This window comes from Euprymna scolopes, chromosome 42 (assembly GCF_053919585.1).
Source record: "Euprymna scolopes isolate OS-2025 chromosome 42, ASM5391958v1, whole genome shotgun sequence".
NCBI classification, from domain to species: domain Eukaryota; kingdom Metazoa; phylum Mollusca; class Cephalopoda; order Sepiida; family Sepiolidae; genus Euprymna; species Euprymna scolopes.
The window spans coordinates 22,501-40,091 of NC_136523.1; the positions used below are offsets into that span (position 1 = coordinate 22,501).

The 17,591-nt window shown below is 31.7% G+C and overlaps 2 protein-coding genes across 6 annotated transcripts in view; one reads left to right on the forward strand and one right to left on the reverse strand.

The window, feature by feature from the left end:
• LOC145266896 (UDP-glucuronosyltransferase 2C1-like) overlaps window positions 1-17,591 on the reverse strand; it is a 31,757-nt gene that overhangs the window by 12,938 nt on the left and 1,228 nt on the right. Inside the window, exon 1 of one of the 3 annotated variants that reach the window (XM_080122661.1) lies at window positions 15,489-15,616. The exons of 1 other annotated variant lie outside the window; for it this stretch is intronic. Coding sequence is in view for 1 of the 2 variants with exons in the window: in XM_080122660.1 (XP_079978786.1) it covers window positions 11,535-11,563 (29 nt within the window). In the remaining variant the exon portion in view is untranslated. Of the gene's footprint in view, window positions 1-11,534; window positions 11,778-15,488; window positions 15,617-17,591 lie in introns of those variants that run through there. One more of the 3 variants, XM_080122660.1, reaches the window with a different exon arrangement.
• The window catches only part of LOC145266897 (UDP-glucuronosyltransferase 2A3-like), a 51,834-nt gene continuing 47,286 nt past the window's right edge, over window positions 13,044-17,591 (forward strand). Inside the window, exon 1 of one of the 3 annotated variants that reach the window (XM_080122663.1) lies at window positions 13,044-13,127. The gene's annotated coding sequence lies outside the window, so the exon portion shown is untranslated. Of the gene's footprint in view, window positions 13,128-15,821; window positions 15,961-16,440; window positions 16,593-17,591 lie in introns of those variants that run through there. The other 2 variants (XM_080122665.1, XM_080122662.1) reach the window with 2 other exon arrangements.

Below are 17,591 nucleotides of genomic sequence, written 5' to 3' on the forward strand. Positions count from 1 at the left end.
CCACTTCAACTAGTCACTTTTCTACAGGGGGGTCACTTTCTTCGCCGATATTTTTGAAAGTTATCCTCTCCTTTAGATTGTCTAGCCTTAATTTTAAAAAATGTCGCTTCCGGTTTGGCGGTGGTCGTAACAGCATAAACGTTAGGTTTTACCATGTTCTTTTCCTCCTTTGCGGTACGGGTTCGAGCCTGCCTTCCTACTACCACATTTTGTTTTTGCTCAACATACACATCCAAACACCCGGGCAACGCCGGGCGCCCATGCTAGTATATATATATATATATATATATATATATATATATATATATATATATAAAATGAACGTGTCGGTGTGTCTGTCTGTCTGTCTGTCTATGTGTCTGTGTACATTTCCCTTCACAATAACTCTGTCAATTTTTAGTCTACAGACTTGAAATTTGATATACAGTGAGATTTGGGAAAATATACGTGATCGATTTTCGGCCAGAAATCTGACTGATAAGAGGTCAATGTTCAACGATTTAACCTTTGAGAACTCTATCAAACTCCTCCGACAATTTTGGGTCTAAACACTTGAAATTTCAAATATAGATTCCTTGGACATAGATCTAACTTAATAACTTTATTTGAGCTCAAAACAATAAATTTTAAGGGGTCATAATAGGGATAAAAAATTTTAAAAATTGACCGTTTTTTTTTTTTTTTTTTGCCCAACAGACACATCCAAACACCCGGGCAATGCCGGGATGAAATGCTAGTATATATATAAAAGTGAACGTGTCTGTGTGTCTGTGTGTCTGTGTACATTTCCCTACGCATTAACACTTTCAATTTTAAGTCTACAGACTCGAAATTTGATATACAAAGTACTTAGATTTGATATACAAAGTACTTAGATTTGGGAAAATCTTTGGGATCGGATTTCGGCCAGATATTTGGCTGCTAAAGGGTCAATGTTCAACGATCTGACCTTTGAGAACTCTACCAAACTCCTCCCATAATTTTGTGTATAAACAATTGAAATTTTAGATATAGGTTTCTTGGACATGGATCTAACTTAATGACTTGATTTGAGCCCAAAACAATAAATAAATGTTAAGAGGTCATAATAGGGGTCAAAGTTTAAGAAAAAATTGACCTCTGCGGTCTCTTCCAAATTACTCAGACAATTTCTGGTCTAAACATTTGAAATTTTACATAAAGGGTATTCAGAGATATGGCAAGCTTTTTAATCGGTTTTGGTCGAAAATTTGAGCTACCAATGTATAAATGTATGTATGTATGTTTGCATGTCTGCCTAAAACTTTCGACAAAGGCGACGGATTTTCACAAGATCAATATCGTTTAAAGCTCGACCGTTCAGACGACAAATACCGAAAAAATGGCTAAAAACATTAATTTCTTCACCCCCAACTTGGCACTTTTCTACACGGAGAGGTCACTTTTTTCGCCGATATTTTCAAAAGTCATCCCCTCTTTTCGATTGCCTAGCCTCGGTGGTCGTAACAGCAAAGACGTCACGTTTTTCCCCGTTCTTTTCCTCCTTCACGTTACGGGTTCGAGCCTGCCTTCCTACTGCCACTTTTTTTTCTCAACATATACCTCCAAACACCCGGGCAACGCCGGGCTGAAATGCTAGTATACACACACACACACACACACACATATATATGCGCAATTTTCACGAGTTCCGCTCTAGATTGTCCTTGTATTCGCTTGAATTCGTTTAATAGTTCTTAATTTCATTAATTCCTGCAACTGTTTGATTTCCCTAAAGAATCTCAGAACCGGCAGGAATTGTGAGCTTATACTGATCATTGCGCAAGCATGAAACACTATTGCTTGTAGGCATAAATTAATAATTATTTAATTATATATATATATATATATATATATATATACATATATATATATATAGATAGATAGATAGATATAGATATAAATTAGCAGACCGCCCAGCATTGCCCGGCTTTTATATTATATTTAAATTCATGCAGATTCCGTGTTTATTATTATAGAGCCAAACCCCCATCGATTATTATATTGTAGCTAATATATAATATATAATAGTGATTTCACAAGTAAATGACTTGTGTACCATCAGCTAGAATCGAAACCAAAACACATAGCTTTCTAGTCTTATTCGTTAGCGAATGACCTAAACCTATACGTACACAAAACCCACAAAATAACTTTGTTTAACCTATAACTTTAAATTAGTGCATGCGCAGAAAGAAAACGGGCACCCTTGACGTATGCCAGCTCATGGTCAAAGTTTTTTTTCCATTTTAACCGACGAAAATCAAATCGAAAATCCTCTCCAAATGCTCTATATATCAAATTTAAACTTCAGAGTATATATATATATATATATATATATATATATATATATATATATATATATATATATATATATATATATATGCATATATATATATATATATAAATAAATGTAAATGTTGGTTCGTTCGGAGTTAATTGTCTAAAAAACCACTGGACGGATGGCTTCCACGTTTTGGTATAATATGTTTACTATATCCATGTGTGTTTTTATATATTCCTTTTTAATTATAACATTATACTTAATTTTTCTATGATAAATAGGTGGATTTCTTTGGACCGAGAGGACATTTTTTTTTTATTTAGGGACAATTATTTATTACCGCTTCCTGTCACGTGACCGCAAAATGAATGCCGACGCTCAAAGTGTATACACATTTTGATTCCTCCCTTTACTTAAGAATTCACCAAAAATCAGGAAATTAACGAATTTTAATGAAAATTGCAGTATTTTTCAAATAATGATCGAAGAATATAATGAACTAATTATTTTTACTTAACTCTTGGTGAAAATGTTTTATTTAGTTTAAACAAAAAATACCTTTACTAAAGTTATGGTTTTCAGTAGTAAATAAAAAACGCAAGAATTTATTTTTGCTTTTTTTAAAGCATTGTAATTTGTAACAATAAAAAATCATTTTTACAGTAACATTACGAAAAAAGCCCCCAAAGTCCGTATTAATGTATTCGATATAACTCGAAGAAAAATGAATTATCCGATACTATTCAGGAAATTAAAGATTCAATTAGATTCCTATTTCAGTCACCTAAATTATTTAGGGTGAAATGAGTTTAGGAATTTATAGCCAAACCTAAATATTTTTTTTTTGTAAATATCCAGATACGCTACTACAGAACACCGACCACTCTAATTTGTTTGGGGGGGGATGTGATGTTGGGGTGTGCGCGCCAACATCACATCCGCTCCTCCCCACCCCGCTCGCGCCCCAAATGTACAAAGTAAAATCTTCGGAAAATGTTAAATGGTGTTCTAATTGGTAAATGTCGGTGCGTTACTTACGGAAAATTTGAAAATTCGATGTTCCAGGTAAAAAAAAAACCAGATAAATTATCCCCCCCCTACTCCAACTTGCTGTGCTTTCCTTTTCTTATTTTATTTCTTTTTCAGCTAATTTTAAATTTTCCACCCAAAAAGCGCTATAATGTATTTTTGAAAATTAGAAAATTCTATGTCCTGGAAAAAAAAATCCCCTCCCCCCAACATAGTTTGCTTGGTGAAGCCGTCGTTTATGCTACAGCGTGCATGCGCGTAGCATAAACGGATGCTGCAAAATGGTGGAAAGAAGTTCGTGGGTTCAGGGGTAAATATCATGCAAACGGTAAATTTGCCCTAAGTTTGACTATCAGATTCGTTGTCAGCGACCTCAATTACCTATAAAAAAACAAATTAGAGTGATCGGTGTTCTGTAGTAGCGTATCTGTATATTTACCTTTTTTTTCTTGCAAATAAAAATAGCATTAATACAGTAAGTTAGGTAAACTGACTTTTTCGTTTAAAAATGGAATTATTTCCCTTTCGTTATTAACTTTTTTTAAACTTTTTTTTTTAATATTTTGTGTTTTATATACATAAAGTACAATTGTTGGATGTTACTGTTTTGATTATATTCGTTTGGGGGGGCACAATTAAAAAATTAAGAAAGATTAAAATGAAGCAAAATTTAAGTTTCCGTTCCATTTTTACAACAACCGTAAAACAGTGCATACTCAGCAAGTTTTATCGCAATTTATAAGCATATTGAAACACTAAATCAACATTTTATTTATTTTTTTCCATAATTAATAATGGAAGTATTTTTCTGTTTATTTTCTTAACATCTGTTAAAAAAAAATAATTTGTACATTCTCTTGAAAAAAAGAATCACACTTTTCTCTACTTTCACATGTGTTCCATTTTAACAAACTGAGTCACAGCAACGCGTGGCCGGGTACAGCAAGTATATATATATATATATATATATATATATATATATATATATATATATATATATATATATGTGTGTGTGTGTGTGTGTGTGTGTGCGTGTGTGTTTCCGCGTGCTAGAACGTTTCATCTTAAATTCTACGCAATTATGCAGAATGTAAAAACTATACATAAATAGAATTCAGTGTGATAGTGAAATGAAACCAATCATCTAATAAAAACCATAACAAATGAATAAGTGATGCTCGTTTATCAAATGAATATGCAAATTAGTTAACCTTTATGCAGTCGCTCGCATGTCAATGATTAAGTATATTGAGAAGTTCGTTTAATAATTTTTGAATAGAAAAAATAGTCTTTTAATCTTGATATTAATTGATAAAAACTCAACTTTATATATATATATATATATATATATATATATATATATATATATATATATATATATATATATACTAGCTGTACCCGGCCACGCGTTGCTGTGACTGTTTGTAAAAATGGAACACATTCCTAAAGAAAAATTGCATTTTGTTCGTTTATTTACTTTTATTATTTTTTGCAATTTTTTTAATCAATAAAAGTTATTTTCCCCCCCAAAAAAAAGATTAATTTTTTACCATAAATTGTTAGGTGAAAGTTTTTTTTTTTCAGGAAAACTTGCACTTTTTTTAAAAAGAAATTTGGCAGTAAAAGTTTCTCTTTGAAAACGGAATTTTTATTATAAAAAGAACAGATGAATGCTTTACATGAACACTGTAAATAGTTATGTGAATGCAGAGAAAAGTTGATTCTTTTTTATGAGAATGTACAAATTATTTTTTAGCAGATGTTCAGAAAATAAATAGAAAAATACTTCCATCATTAATTATGCAGAAAAATAAATAAAATGTTGAGTTAGTGTTTCAACATCATGCTCGATGATAAAACTTGCCGAGTATGCGCTGTTTTACGGTTGTTGTAAAAATGGAAAGGAAACTTAAATTTCGCTCCGTTTTAATCTTTCTTAATTTTTTAATTGTGCCCCCCCCAAACGAATATAATCAAAACAGTAACATTCAACAATTGTACTTTATGTATATAAAACACAAAATATTAAAAAAAAAAAAAGAAAGGTTAATAACGAAAGGGAAATAATTCCATTTTTAAACGAAAAAGTCAGTTTGGTATATCTTTTTGTTATTTTTTACATAAGTCCAGCTTTCACATTGGAAATGTCGACATTTATAGGTTGTCGGGTACGTTTAGAACGAATAAACACTCCAATCTAGTAGATGTATCAGAATTTTTGTAGAAATTTTTGACACCTCTATCACGAAACTGCAAATAAAATATTAAAAAAACTCGTAATTTCTCTTTTAAAAGTGGGTTGTTTATTTTCTTTATGGATTATACTTCCAAAATAAACTATTAAAGTTGTTTTAAAAGTAATAGAAATATGTTTTTTTTATTTTTTAAAAAACAGTAATGAATTTTACGAACTCAATATTTTTCAATTTTTAAACTTTAAAAATCTATCAAAATTTTTCTATTGATTCTATTTTTACGATATTTTCAGGGTCAATGTGAAATTTATGCTCTTTCCAATAAACCGAATATAATATTTTAGACAAACGTTTTTTTTAAATTCACGCCCCCCATTTTCAAGTGTCTATTAAAAAGTAAATAATTAATTTACACACCAAAGTTTTATATATCACAAATTGAAGAGAAAAGGTCAATAAATAATATATTCAAATTTAAAACAAAAAAGTAGTGTTTTTTTAGAAATTTACCTGTAAAGTTCGAAGTTTTTTTTTGTTTGTTTGTTTTTTCTTTTGTTTTTTTTTAATGAAACCTTGGTCCTTGCTCCTTTAATTGAAAAAAAATTTGGGCTTGAATTACATTTTTCGAGTAGTTATAAGCTTGGAAAGACAGGGGGTCGAATAATTCACGCCTCAAATTCAATAAATAAAAGGTCAATAAATAATATATTCAAATTTAAAACAAAAAAGTAGTGTTTTTAGAAATTTACCTGTAAAGTCCGAAGTTTAAACCCTTTTAAAAAAAACACGTTATTTTTTTTTGTTTTTTTTTAATGAAACCTTGTTCCTTGCTCCTTTAATTGAAAGTAAAATTAGGACTTGAGTTACATTTTTCGAGGAGTTATAAGCTTGGAAAAACGGGGTGGAATTATTCACTATTTTTCAGGAAATTTCTGACACACCTACCAATCTACCCATGTTAGAACGGCTTTCGGAATAGACACCCCTAACCTTGCCAGCATACCCGAAAAGCTATAAAAGTTGACGTGTCGAATGTGAACGATGAGTTGGACGTAATGTAAAAATGTACCGAATTTAAAAGGGAACGAAATTCAAATTTCTGTTCCATTTTTACAGCAACCGTAAAGCAGAGCATTCTATGCAAATTTTACATAACTTACTGTATTAATGCTATTTTTTTAAGAAAAAAAAAGAAAAAAAAATTAGGTTTGGCTATAAATTCCTAAACTCATTTCACCCTAAATAATTTAGGTGACTGAAATAGGAATCTAATTGAATCTTTAATTTCCTGATAGTATGTGAGAAATTTATTTTTCTTCGAGTTATATCGAATTCATTAATACGGACTTTAGGGGCTTTTTTCGGAATGTTACTGTAAAAATTATTTTTTATTGTTACAAAAGCAAAAATAAATTCTTGCGTTTTTTATTTACTACTGAAAACCATAACTTTAGTAAAGGTATTTTTTGTTTAAACAAAATAAAACATTTTCACTAAGAGTTAAGTAAAAATAATTAGTTCATTATATTCTGCGATCATTATTTGATAAATACTGAAATTTTCATTAAAATTGGTTACTTTCCTGATTTTTGGCGAATTTTTAAGTAAAGGGAAGGGTCAAAATGTTTATACAGTTTGAGCATCGGCATTCATAAGCGACCACGTGTGGTTAATTTAAATCAAATTTCAATCACATGGTTACATTATCAATAATCATGTGATTAAACCCATTGAAAATTTACCGATATTGTAAACACATTATGTTTACATTAAGCCTGTGAGACCAAAATATGCTTTTCTGAGATTTAAAAAACCCCGCGAGATCAGGAGAAAGAAATGTCCAGAAAATCGCTAGATTTTTAACTTTTATCATCTGAAATTTTCAAAAATCGCTAATTCACCCCCCCCCCCCAAAAAAAGAATAAACAACTCCATATTTTAGCTTCCTACAATAACAAAAATTATAAATATAGTCTATTCTATACATAAAATGTTCCGTGTTTTCTCACTATATGTTTTTGGAATTATATTGAAGCGGTTAGCTCTCCAGAAGGCTTACATATTTTATCAGCAAGTTTTACCTGTTTTTTTCAGAGAGGGTATTTTTTTTTTTTGCAAGAAACAAATGATAAACTCAAACTTTTTATAATAAAAGTTAAATTGAAATATACTGCAAATTAAACATCACAATAATGGTGCAACATATTTTGAAATTAGAAAAATAAAAAAAACAAAAAAACTTTGCTTTAGCATGTTAAAAGTATTTAGGTTGGTAGATAATTAAATTCTACTGTATTGTATAAGTTTTTTTTTTTTTTTGCTGTTGTTTCTTGCTTTTTACAATTTTCGACTAAATACTTCTAAATTAAGCGGGATTGCTTAGATCGTATTTTAAACTAAACTTCGGAGGTTGGAATGCCCTCCCCACTTAAAATGTAATTGGAAAAATCGATTTTATAGTGAGATTTAAGAATGATTAGCCGAAAAATAGGTGAAAAACAAAACAAATAATCAATAAATAATTGTTACCAAAGGCAATAAATAAATGCTACTTTCTTTTACTTACATGAATGAGTTTATTTTATGTTTTAAAGTATTTTCAAGCGCTTTTCTTTATTTTTAATCTAAAATTGCGGGTGTGTAGGTGCGAAATATCTCCAGATTTTCTAGAATTCCCCGCTAGATTGCAAACGAAATCGCCAGATCTAGCAGGAAAACCGCTAAATTGGACACACTGGTCACGTGACAGGAAGCGGTAATAAATAATTGTCCCTAAATAAAAAAATGGCATATCGGTACAAAAAAAAACACCTATTTATCATAGAAAAATTAAGTATAATGTTATAATTAAAAAGAAATATATAAAAACACACATGGATATAGTAAATATATTATACCAAAACGTGGAAGCCATCCGTCCAGTGGTTTTTTAGACTATTAATTGCGAACGAACCAAGAGTTACATATATATATATATATATATATATATATATATATATATATATATATATATATATATATACTCACCTGCAAACGCACACAGGACACAAACCAAAATGGCAATTATAGATGCAATAAACCGTGATGTCTTATATGCATACACCTAAATACCACACCACTATACAATATACCTGAATGTAACACTCGCATAAAACCGTCGCGTCCAACATGTGACAGTTCTAATGTGATATATCACATATACTGCTCCATTTGCAACAATGGAGGATACATTGGCGAAACTCTGACACATTTTCGAATCCGCCTAAACAATCATAAGACGTTAATCAGACAAAAATCCCCCACCCCACTAGCAAACCACTTCAATTTACCTGGACACACTATAGACAATATTAGATGGCTCCTAATAGACTCAAATTTCCCATCAACAAAAATACGAAAACAAAAAGAAATATAATGGATCATCCGACTAAACACTCATAAGACAGGTCTTAACACAGGCCTTGGCCGACTTAAATTCTACAAATACTTCAAAAAATAATTAAGTAACACAATCACCTTCTCATACATATACACTTATACGTATGTATTAACCTGTTCTTGTTCTATATTGATTTCAATATGTATATTACATCTTTTCGTTTTATAGATAACACATGCATTATTCTCTTGTTATTCTTATTATTACTTTATTTATCTTCATTATTATTTTTATTATTATTATTATTATTATTATTATTATTATTATTACTACTACTACTATTATTTTCGTTATACCTTACCTATCTGCACCATTTCCTATATATACACCATTTTCCTATATATATATATATATATATATATATATATATATATATATATATGTGTGTGTGTGTGTGTGTGTGTGTGTTTACATCTATGTTTACATCGTTAACTTCATATCCCTACTTATTCACTCACTTTATTTTATACATGTCTTGCATTTTGTTTTATGCTTATATATTTGTATATGTATGTATATGTATATATGTGTATTTATGTGTATATGTATTTGTATATTCTATATGTATGTATATGTATATATATTTATGTATGTGTATGTGCGTATGTATATATATGGTATGTGTGTACATGTGCGCATATGGGTATGTGTGCATGCATGCATGTATGCATATGGGTGCACGTATGCATGCCTGGACCTGTACATGTCATTGTATGCATATACATGTGTATGGATATATATGCGTATATGTGTGTGCATGCGTGCATATTTGTTTATGCATATTATTATTTATATATGCATTATATGTATGGGAGGTGCATATATTATATACATATGGTCGTTGAATATGACTGTGTATTGGTATGTATGCGTATATATGGGTGTTAATTGTGCATGCATATATATATCTTTACCCTTGTACACATGTTTTTTATGTAAAAGCTACTATTGGTCTATGGTTTAAATGTAAACATTATTATTATTATTATTATTATTATTATTATTATTATTATTATTATTATTATTATCAATATTTTATAAATATTGTCATTATTACCAATACACACAGAGTGACTTTCGAGCCAAAAGCACATACATTTAAGTACTTGCTCTGATATTATCCTCGGGTGTGTATGTGAATTCCTTCGGGACTGAGACAATTTTCCTTCAGGACGGAGACTATTTGCATTTTCATTTAATTATTAACTAATATTAATTTGATTGATTTTAATATTATTATTATTATTATTATTATTATTATTATTATTATTATTAATATTATTAATATTATTCATAACTAATAATTACATTATTTTTACCGTTTAACAATTTCATTTCTATTCCATTATACATATTGAAATCAATTGCGTCTCATTTTTGTCGTTTGAATTAAACGCTTTTACGTTGCAACATTAAAAAACACAATCTTCTTCTACAAACGGCTAAAATAATTTACGTGAACGTTTTCGAACATGATTGCTAGGAATGAACGCGGTCCACGCTACAAATCTCCAGTTCTTTCAACGGTTTTCTTTTTCTTTTTCATTTCGATACATTTTTGTGACCAAGAGCGGAAGTCCGCTTGAAATATAAAAAAATAACAATAAAAATATTAAATACAAAAAGTAACATCGTTTTTCATGCTTCAAAAAAACGCTCACCATATATATATATATATATATATATATATATATATATATATATATATATATATATATATATATATCGCGCTTGACACAAATGAAAAGAAAATACATTCATAGCAATAATTCTAGAAATAAATAAAAAAAATAGAAAAATGATATTTTGAGGCTCAGACCTTGGATCTGGAGAGCATTTGTCATTTTTTTTATAAGCGGGAAACGCCGAGCGGAGCTAATAACGGTGCATTTACTTTGGATTATTTCAATTAGCCTTACTTTTTAATCTCTAATCAGTAATATATATATATATATATATATATATATATATATATATATATATATATATATATATATAGGCAGCATTTTTTCGTTCAAGCAAATATTATTAAATGCAACGAAGACACTTTGCTTTATGATTCTTTTTTTTTTTTTTTTAATTTTTCGATTTTCCGTATAATCTTTTTTGTATCAAAATTAAAAATAATAATAAAGTTTCATAGTTGTTGCTGTCATGAGCGCTTTCTATTCGTCCACGAATCATCTTCAGGTGTTGAAGTAAAAGTGCGAAGGAGCGAAAATGAGAATTAAAAGAGAAAACTAAAACATACAGTAAACGGCGATAAGTTAAAACATATAGAGTCGATGAATCGATGAAAAGTCGATTAAAAATATAGTTCGACTTAAAATTAAAAAATATGTATATATTCAGCCATTCTGATGAGTCGTGGACAACGAAACACGTGTCAGTGGATAATTATATTTTTAAATAATATATATATATATATATATATATATATATATATATATATATATATATTACAACATGAATAACAAATAAGGTAACATACTTCGTCATAAATAAGGCAGATAACTTTTGCATCAACTTTAAAACAATAAAAGATAAGATTTTAAATGTTTATACGTACCTTAAATTAAACTTGCAATTCGATTGCATGGATTAGTAAAATTGAATAAAGTAAAATTGAATAAAGTAATATATTAGTAATAGTAAGGTTAAGTAAAGTAATATTGGTGTGTTTTTTGTCACTATTTTCCCCACAAACACGCACATATATGCGTATATAGGTTTACTTCATTTATACTGTACGCTCTAGAGAAAGGCATGTGTAAAGTCCAGTATTATGGCTCTATTCAGCTTTCTAGGTTATCATTAGGATGCCCTTTTCTAATCAATCACAATTTTTTCGAAGGCAGCAGAGTGGTAGACGTTTGAGTTTCTAAAAGATTTGATGTCGCTTCGCAGGTTAATAATTTTGTCAATTTTCGTTGAAATTACCTTAAATTTTCACAGCTTGTATAGAAACAGTTCAAGATTTTAGTTTTTATGTTTGACATTTATTTCTTTTCAGATTGAGAAATGCCGTTCACTTCAAAAGAAATGTCATTTTGTGTGTTGGAATATGCTCGAACACAGTCACCGTGCAGCATGCCTTCTTTGCAAAATTTGCCAAAAATGCACCAACGAGTAAACAAATTTGGACCTGGCACTAAAATTGAAAGTGGAAGGCTGTAGAAGGTCGAGAAAGTTCATGAAACATTCCTGGAAGTCTGTAAGAAGAGCAAGTGATAAAACCTAGATTCATCGAACAAGTTTGGCGCGTTCTGGGGAATCGATTGCAAATGAAACTTTACAGACTGCAGCTCGTTCATGCTTTAAAGGAAGATGACAAGCGAAAACGCAAAGAATTCTGTGTTGATATGCCAGAGAAACTTAAAAAAAACGACTTCGATGAGCGTCTAATTTTTAGTGATGAAGCCACGTTTTATACGAATGGCAAAGTCAATAAACATAATGTTCGCATTTGAAGAAAATCCCATGCCACAATTGAGTATGAGAGGGACTCATCAAAAGTGAATGTGTTCTGTGCCATCTCCAAGAATCACATTCATGGACCTTTTTTTCTCAACCATTAATACTTTCTCTCCGAAAGGTCTATAAAGGTACTCATTGATAGATAGAAGTATAAAGCACATAGTATCAACGCTGATGTGTCTTAAGGTACCATCCCGGATTGAACCCTCTTTTTGATTTTCATCGATGATCTCCCAATTAACATTGTAAGATCATTCGTCGATATTTATGACGCTGTCATATATGGTAATACTCCGAAAAGCATTCATTATCGTTTTTCTTCTCTTTCTCTGACCTGGAGCACACACTGCAATACGGTAAATTGTGACTGGTCACTTTTAATACGCCTGTTGTTGCAAAGAAAAAAAGACTATACAAAACCTCAGCCCACTGCAGCAGCAGCGTCGTCGTCGTCGTCGTCTGTCGGTACTTTCCGTAGACTCGTTTTCACGTCTGTCCCATCTGCTCAAGTGGCCTGTTTTTATAAAAGACAGAGTCCTCCAAATTTGCATATTTGCATATGTGCGCGAGAGCACATGAGATTCTGCAAAACTGCATTGTTATATAAGGCCGCAGGCGCCATCTTGGATCCTTTTCAGCATCATGACGCTGCATCGGCAAAGCGCACACCGATGTTGTTTAAGAGGTAGCCTGCGTTCCCACAATTTTCGCCACAACACCTAAAATCAAAATTCTTTCCTTATACGACCACGCTCGGATTCTCACTTTGCCGTAATTGAAATGAATATTCGTGCAATTTAGAAACGACATTCGAGCAATCTGTGACGCCAGACAACCAGGTACTGTCACTGGTTACTATTGATTTGTTTGAGCAATCTCGGCACGTATCAATAAGGCGAATTTAGTCACAATATTCAGCCATAAACATAGTTTTTATAACCACATCTTCTAATCTTGTCTAAATTCTTCATAGCAGACACTAATTATCTTTGATACTAACTCGATTAACCCTAACTATCCAGTAGAAATACCTGGCTTTGAAACCAGGCGCTGATGGGACCCGTACATCTTGTCAGGTTATCCATCTAGAAGGAAAACTCCAATGTTAAACCTGTGCCACTGACCTCATACGTTTTAACATTAAACGGTGGCGGGAGGCCTTCTCAATCTTGGTCGATAACATCCCTAGAGCTGGTGACTCGATCAAATAGCCGGTTTACAAACCTAAACTGCTTAATTATAATAGATAGGCACTGCCTATCGTCTGGCTTCCATATTCCTTCTTTGCTTATTAGCCAGGGGCAGAGTTGCGATCACAGGGACTCATTGTTTACCGACAAGGACAATAAACGCCCTACCCCACTTCCCCTAAAACTATGCATCATGGGGTGCTTGTTTACCATGTATGCCTTTTTTTACATAGGTATCACCACTTTTCAAGGCCAGGAGGCCACTCGAGGATAAGGCTCACATGATTAGACTGGGCCACTCTAGTCTGACAGGTGTGACTGCTGTATTCCGCACTACAGGGGCCCTAACTCTTTGGTAGCGCCCAGAACGGCTGCTCTATTATCATTTTTTTTAATTACATGATAAGTGTTTTCTATCCTATCTTAATACGATAAATATAAAAACGTTGACTTTTAACTTTTTTTAAAGTGTCCAACAATCGCGGTCATTTTATTTTCGTGTTTTCATCCGTTTTATATTATAAACCAGCATTTTCTTTTGTCTTTTCAAATGAAAGTCCACTTATCCCGTCCATTTCGATTTATTGTTTCACGACTGTCTGTCTGTCTGTCTGTCTGTCTGTCTCCATTTATTGCTTACAAATTTTGCTTTCCGTTTCCATTCTGGCTCAAGTCACATTTTTTTTTAATAAATTAAAATATCATATTTAAGCAGATTTTACGACCGGGTAACGAGATTCGCTTACCTAACATGTCTCGCACTGTCAGCTAGACTTCAACCTCTGTCCCATCGATAAATTGTTGCATCCCTCTGCCTGTTTTACAAGTATTTTAATGGTAGGTGCTCTGACGAACCTTTGTACCTCCTCGATATAAATACCCCCAACAAACCCGACAAACAGCAAAATCCAACCCCTACACACTAGAGCTCCAGACACCAGGAAGCCCTCTACTCCAATAGTTTCTTCCCTCGGACTGCTAGGCTTTGGAATTCCCTTCCGGATCCCTGCTTCCCTGACTGTACTGACATGCAAAAGTTCAAGTGTAATGTAAACAAACATCTTTCTGCTAAACTCTCTACATAATATCCCTGCAAAATATATCTCATATATGGCCCCTACATCAAAGTGGCTCTGAGCCTTGTTTAGAGACGAAAATGCAATAAAAAAAAAAGAAGTTGAGATATTTGCCAAAAATCAACTCTCGGTATTTTTAAGCCTGAAAAAAAATTAATTTTCTAAACAGAATAACAAATCTGCAATAAATTAAATTAAAATCATATTTACAACTTTCTTGGGATTCTTATATTAAAAATGATAAAAACAAAAACGATTTTAATTTACATGAACTGGCATGATGTTTTTCCTTTTAATTTGTCGTACATAAATTGTAAAACTGGCATCTTTCTGTAAAAAAGAGACGTTACTAGTCGTCATTTTCATAGTAGGTGCTCGTCTAAGCTCAAATACGGCACAATCATATTGACACAACGGTTCTCGTCAGATTACCGAAGTTAAGCAACGCTGAGTCTGGCCAGTACAAGATGGATGACCATTTGGGACTACCAATGTGCTGTATATAGGTGAAAGGTCAGGTCAGTCCTGTTGTCCAATGTGTGTAGTGGTGGCGAACTCACACATGAACATCCATGTGAAAAGATGAAGTTTATCGAACTCCATCATCTCGATTGCGGTCGCAAAATGATGATGGGCTCCAGTTTATGGCTCTCCTCCCAAAAAAGACTTCACAACAAAAATTCGTCCAACTACAACCACTGTTAATAATTTCTCTTTCTCTTTCGGTGTAATTAAAATGAAAAGCAACTTCAATGAGCAAATATTCTTCCCTAGACTTACCTGTCTATGAAACACAATACAACGGGACTGCTTCTCAGCTGACTCCAACATGGTCGTTTTCAAGTTCAATGCAAACAAATTCTTGATGAGCATTCCTCTTAAATAATCAAATTCTGACCAATCACAACTATCGATACGAATCCTCGCCATGTTATCTCACCGTCTACATGACAAACCCATTAACTCTTATCTTCGAGTGACCTTTAATCTAATAAGTTATGACTCGTAAAAAAAAGCAATGACATTTTCCCTCGCATGCATTCTTATTATTTTAAGATTTACACTATGTTGAATATATTAAAAGTAAACATGATATACAAATTATCCACACTTTGTCTAAATTGATTGCTCACATTCGTGTTGAGATAAAATATTATCGCAGTTAAAAATGTCGCCGATCGCTCTTAAATACAAATTTAAATACTAAAATTTGGCGCATGTGCATTGTGCTCTTTGCAAATGGCGGACTTTGGTAAGTTATTTGTTTATCTTTTCTCCAACAGTTTGCCTTTCGTGTCGGCGACGACTAACAAACAAATACTAATCATTTGTTCGAAAAAAAGTGCATTTATTCAACGATAACAAATATGCATGGATTCTTGTTATAATTGTGTTGAATATTGTTTTATTTTGGTTTTATTTTAATTTCATTTTGATTGTTGTTGGTTATGATTCAGATTATTTTAAAATGAATATTGATAATTTGTATTCGTTGTAATATTTCTACTACTATTTTCATCTTGAATTTGATACTAAGAATACAATTACTGATTACTTTAGACCTCTACTCAGTCATGGCTGACGGAACGAGAAGCATCTACTTCTATACGGATTCGACAGTTAAAAATAAAATTACCAAATTTAACACGATTACGACGCGCATTCGTTTTTGATGAAGTCATTATGTTTTGAATGAATTAGTGTGGTTATTGATTAAAACCATTTACTTTTATTTTAGTAATATGATTCATTTATATCCTACGTGTATTTACGAACCATAACGAGACGACGTTAATTAAAAATAAACACATGGTTTTTAGTTCGACTTTCATACGACATTTTGTTTCTTTTCTATTATGAACAAGCGTCACCTGTGTTACATACGTGAGTTTTATTTAGTATTCTTTAAATTCTAAAATATCCCGTTAGATTTAAAAATATATATTAGTTATTTATTAGGTGCTTGTGCACTTTTGCATCGCGCTATTTTAAAATAGTTTTTTCTTTTTCAGGTTAAATTCAACCTTCACTATATATATATATTTTTAATTGTTAGGTGGAAGCACAGAATAGTTAAAAAAACATCCACCTCCTCACATTAAGAATGGGTTTCAAAATAATAACGTTATTATTTTAGCACGGCGGCAAAAGTGCACAAGTACTATTGATTATAATCAATACATTATTTTATGTAGACTTCCTCAACATTTTAGTCCAAGTCATTCTAAAAATGATTCTTCTTTTTTTTCGTGGAATCTTTGTCATAGTGGATTGGATTAACCACGGACCATTTACTTGTATAATTCTCTAGTGCTTTTTTTTTTTTTTTTTTTTTTTTACTAATTAGGGTTTTATTAAAATCTGAACTATCATTTGTTGCCGATAAATGAAATCTACTTATTTATCGAACATAAGTTGCGTTCCGATTTATGATAAAAATTTAAAATACATTTTTTTTTACTGTTTATTTACCTCAAAAAAGGCACAGTCACAGTGCCATTAAGTCGTAAGAACCACATTAGCAGGGCTACTACGTAGGAAATTTGACAGCGAGGTATCTGTTCACATTACACTTGAACTTCTACATGCCAGGAAAGCAGGGGCCTGGGAGGGAATTTCAAAGTCTAATGCTTTACGACATCTAGGGATCTTTAACAGTGTAGGGTGGCATTTTGTAGCTTGTTTGGTTTATCGAGGATATTTACGTCGAGGTGGGGTACTAATGATTTAGGTTCGTCCGAGCACTTACCATTAAAGTACATCTAAAACAGACTCAGGGATGCTATATTTCGGCGATGGGACAGAAATTGGAGTTTGGTTGAAAGAGGGCGGCCTATTAGGTTGACAACTCTTTATTAAATGGAATAGTGTGAAACCACTTTA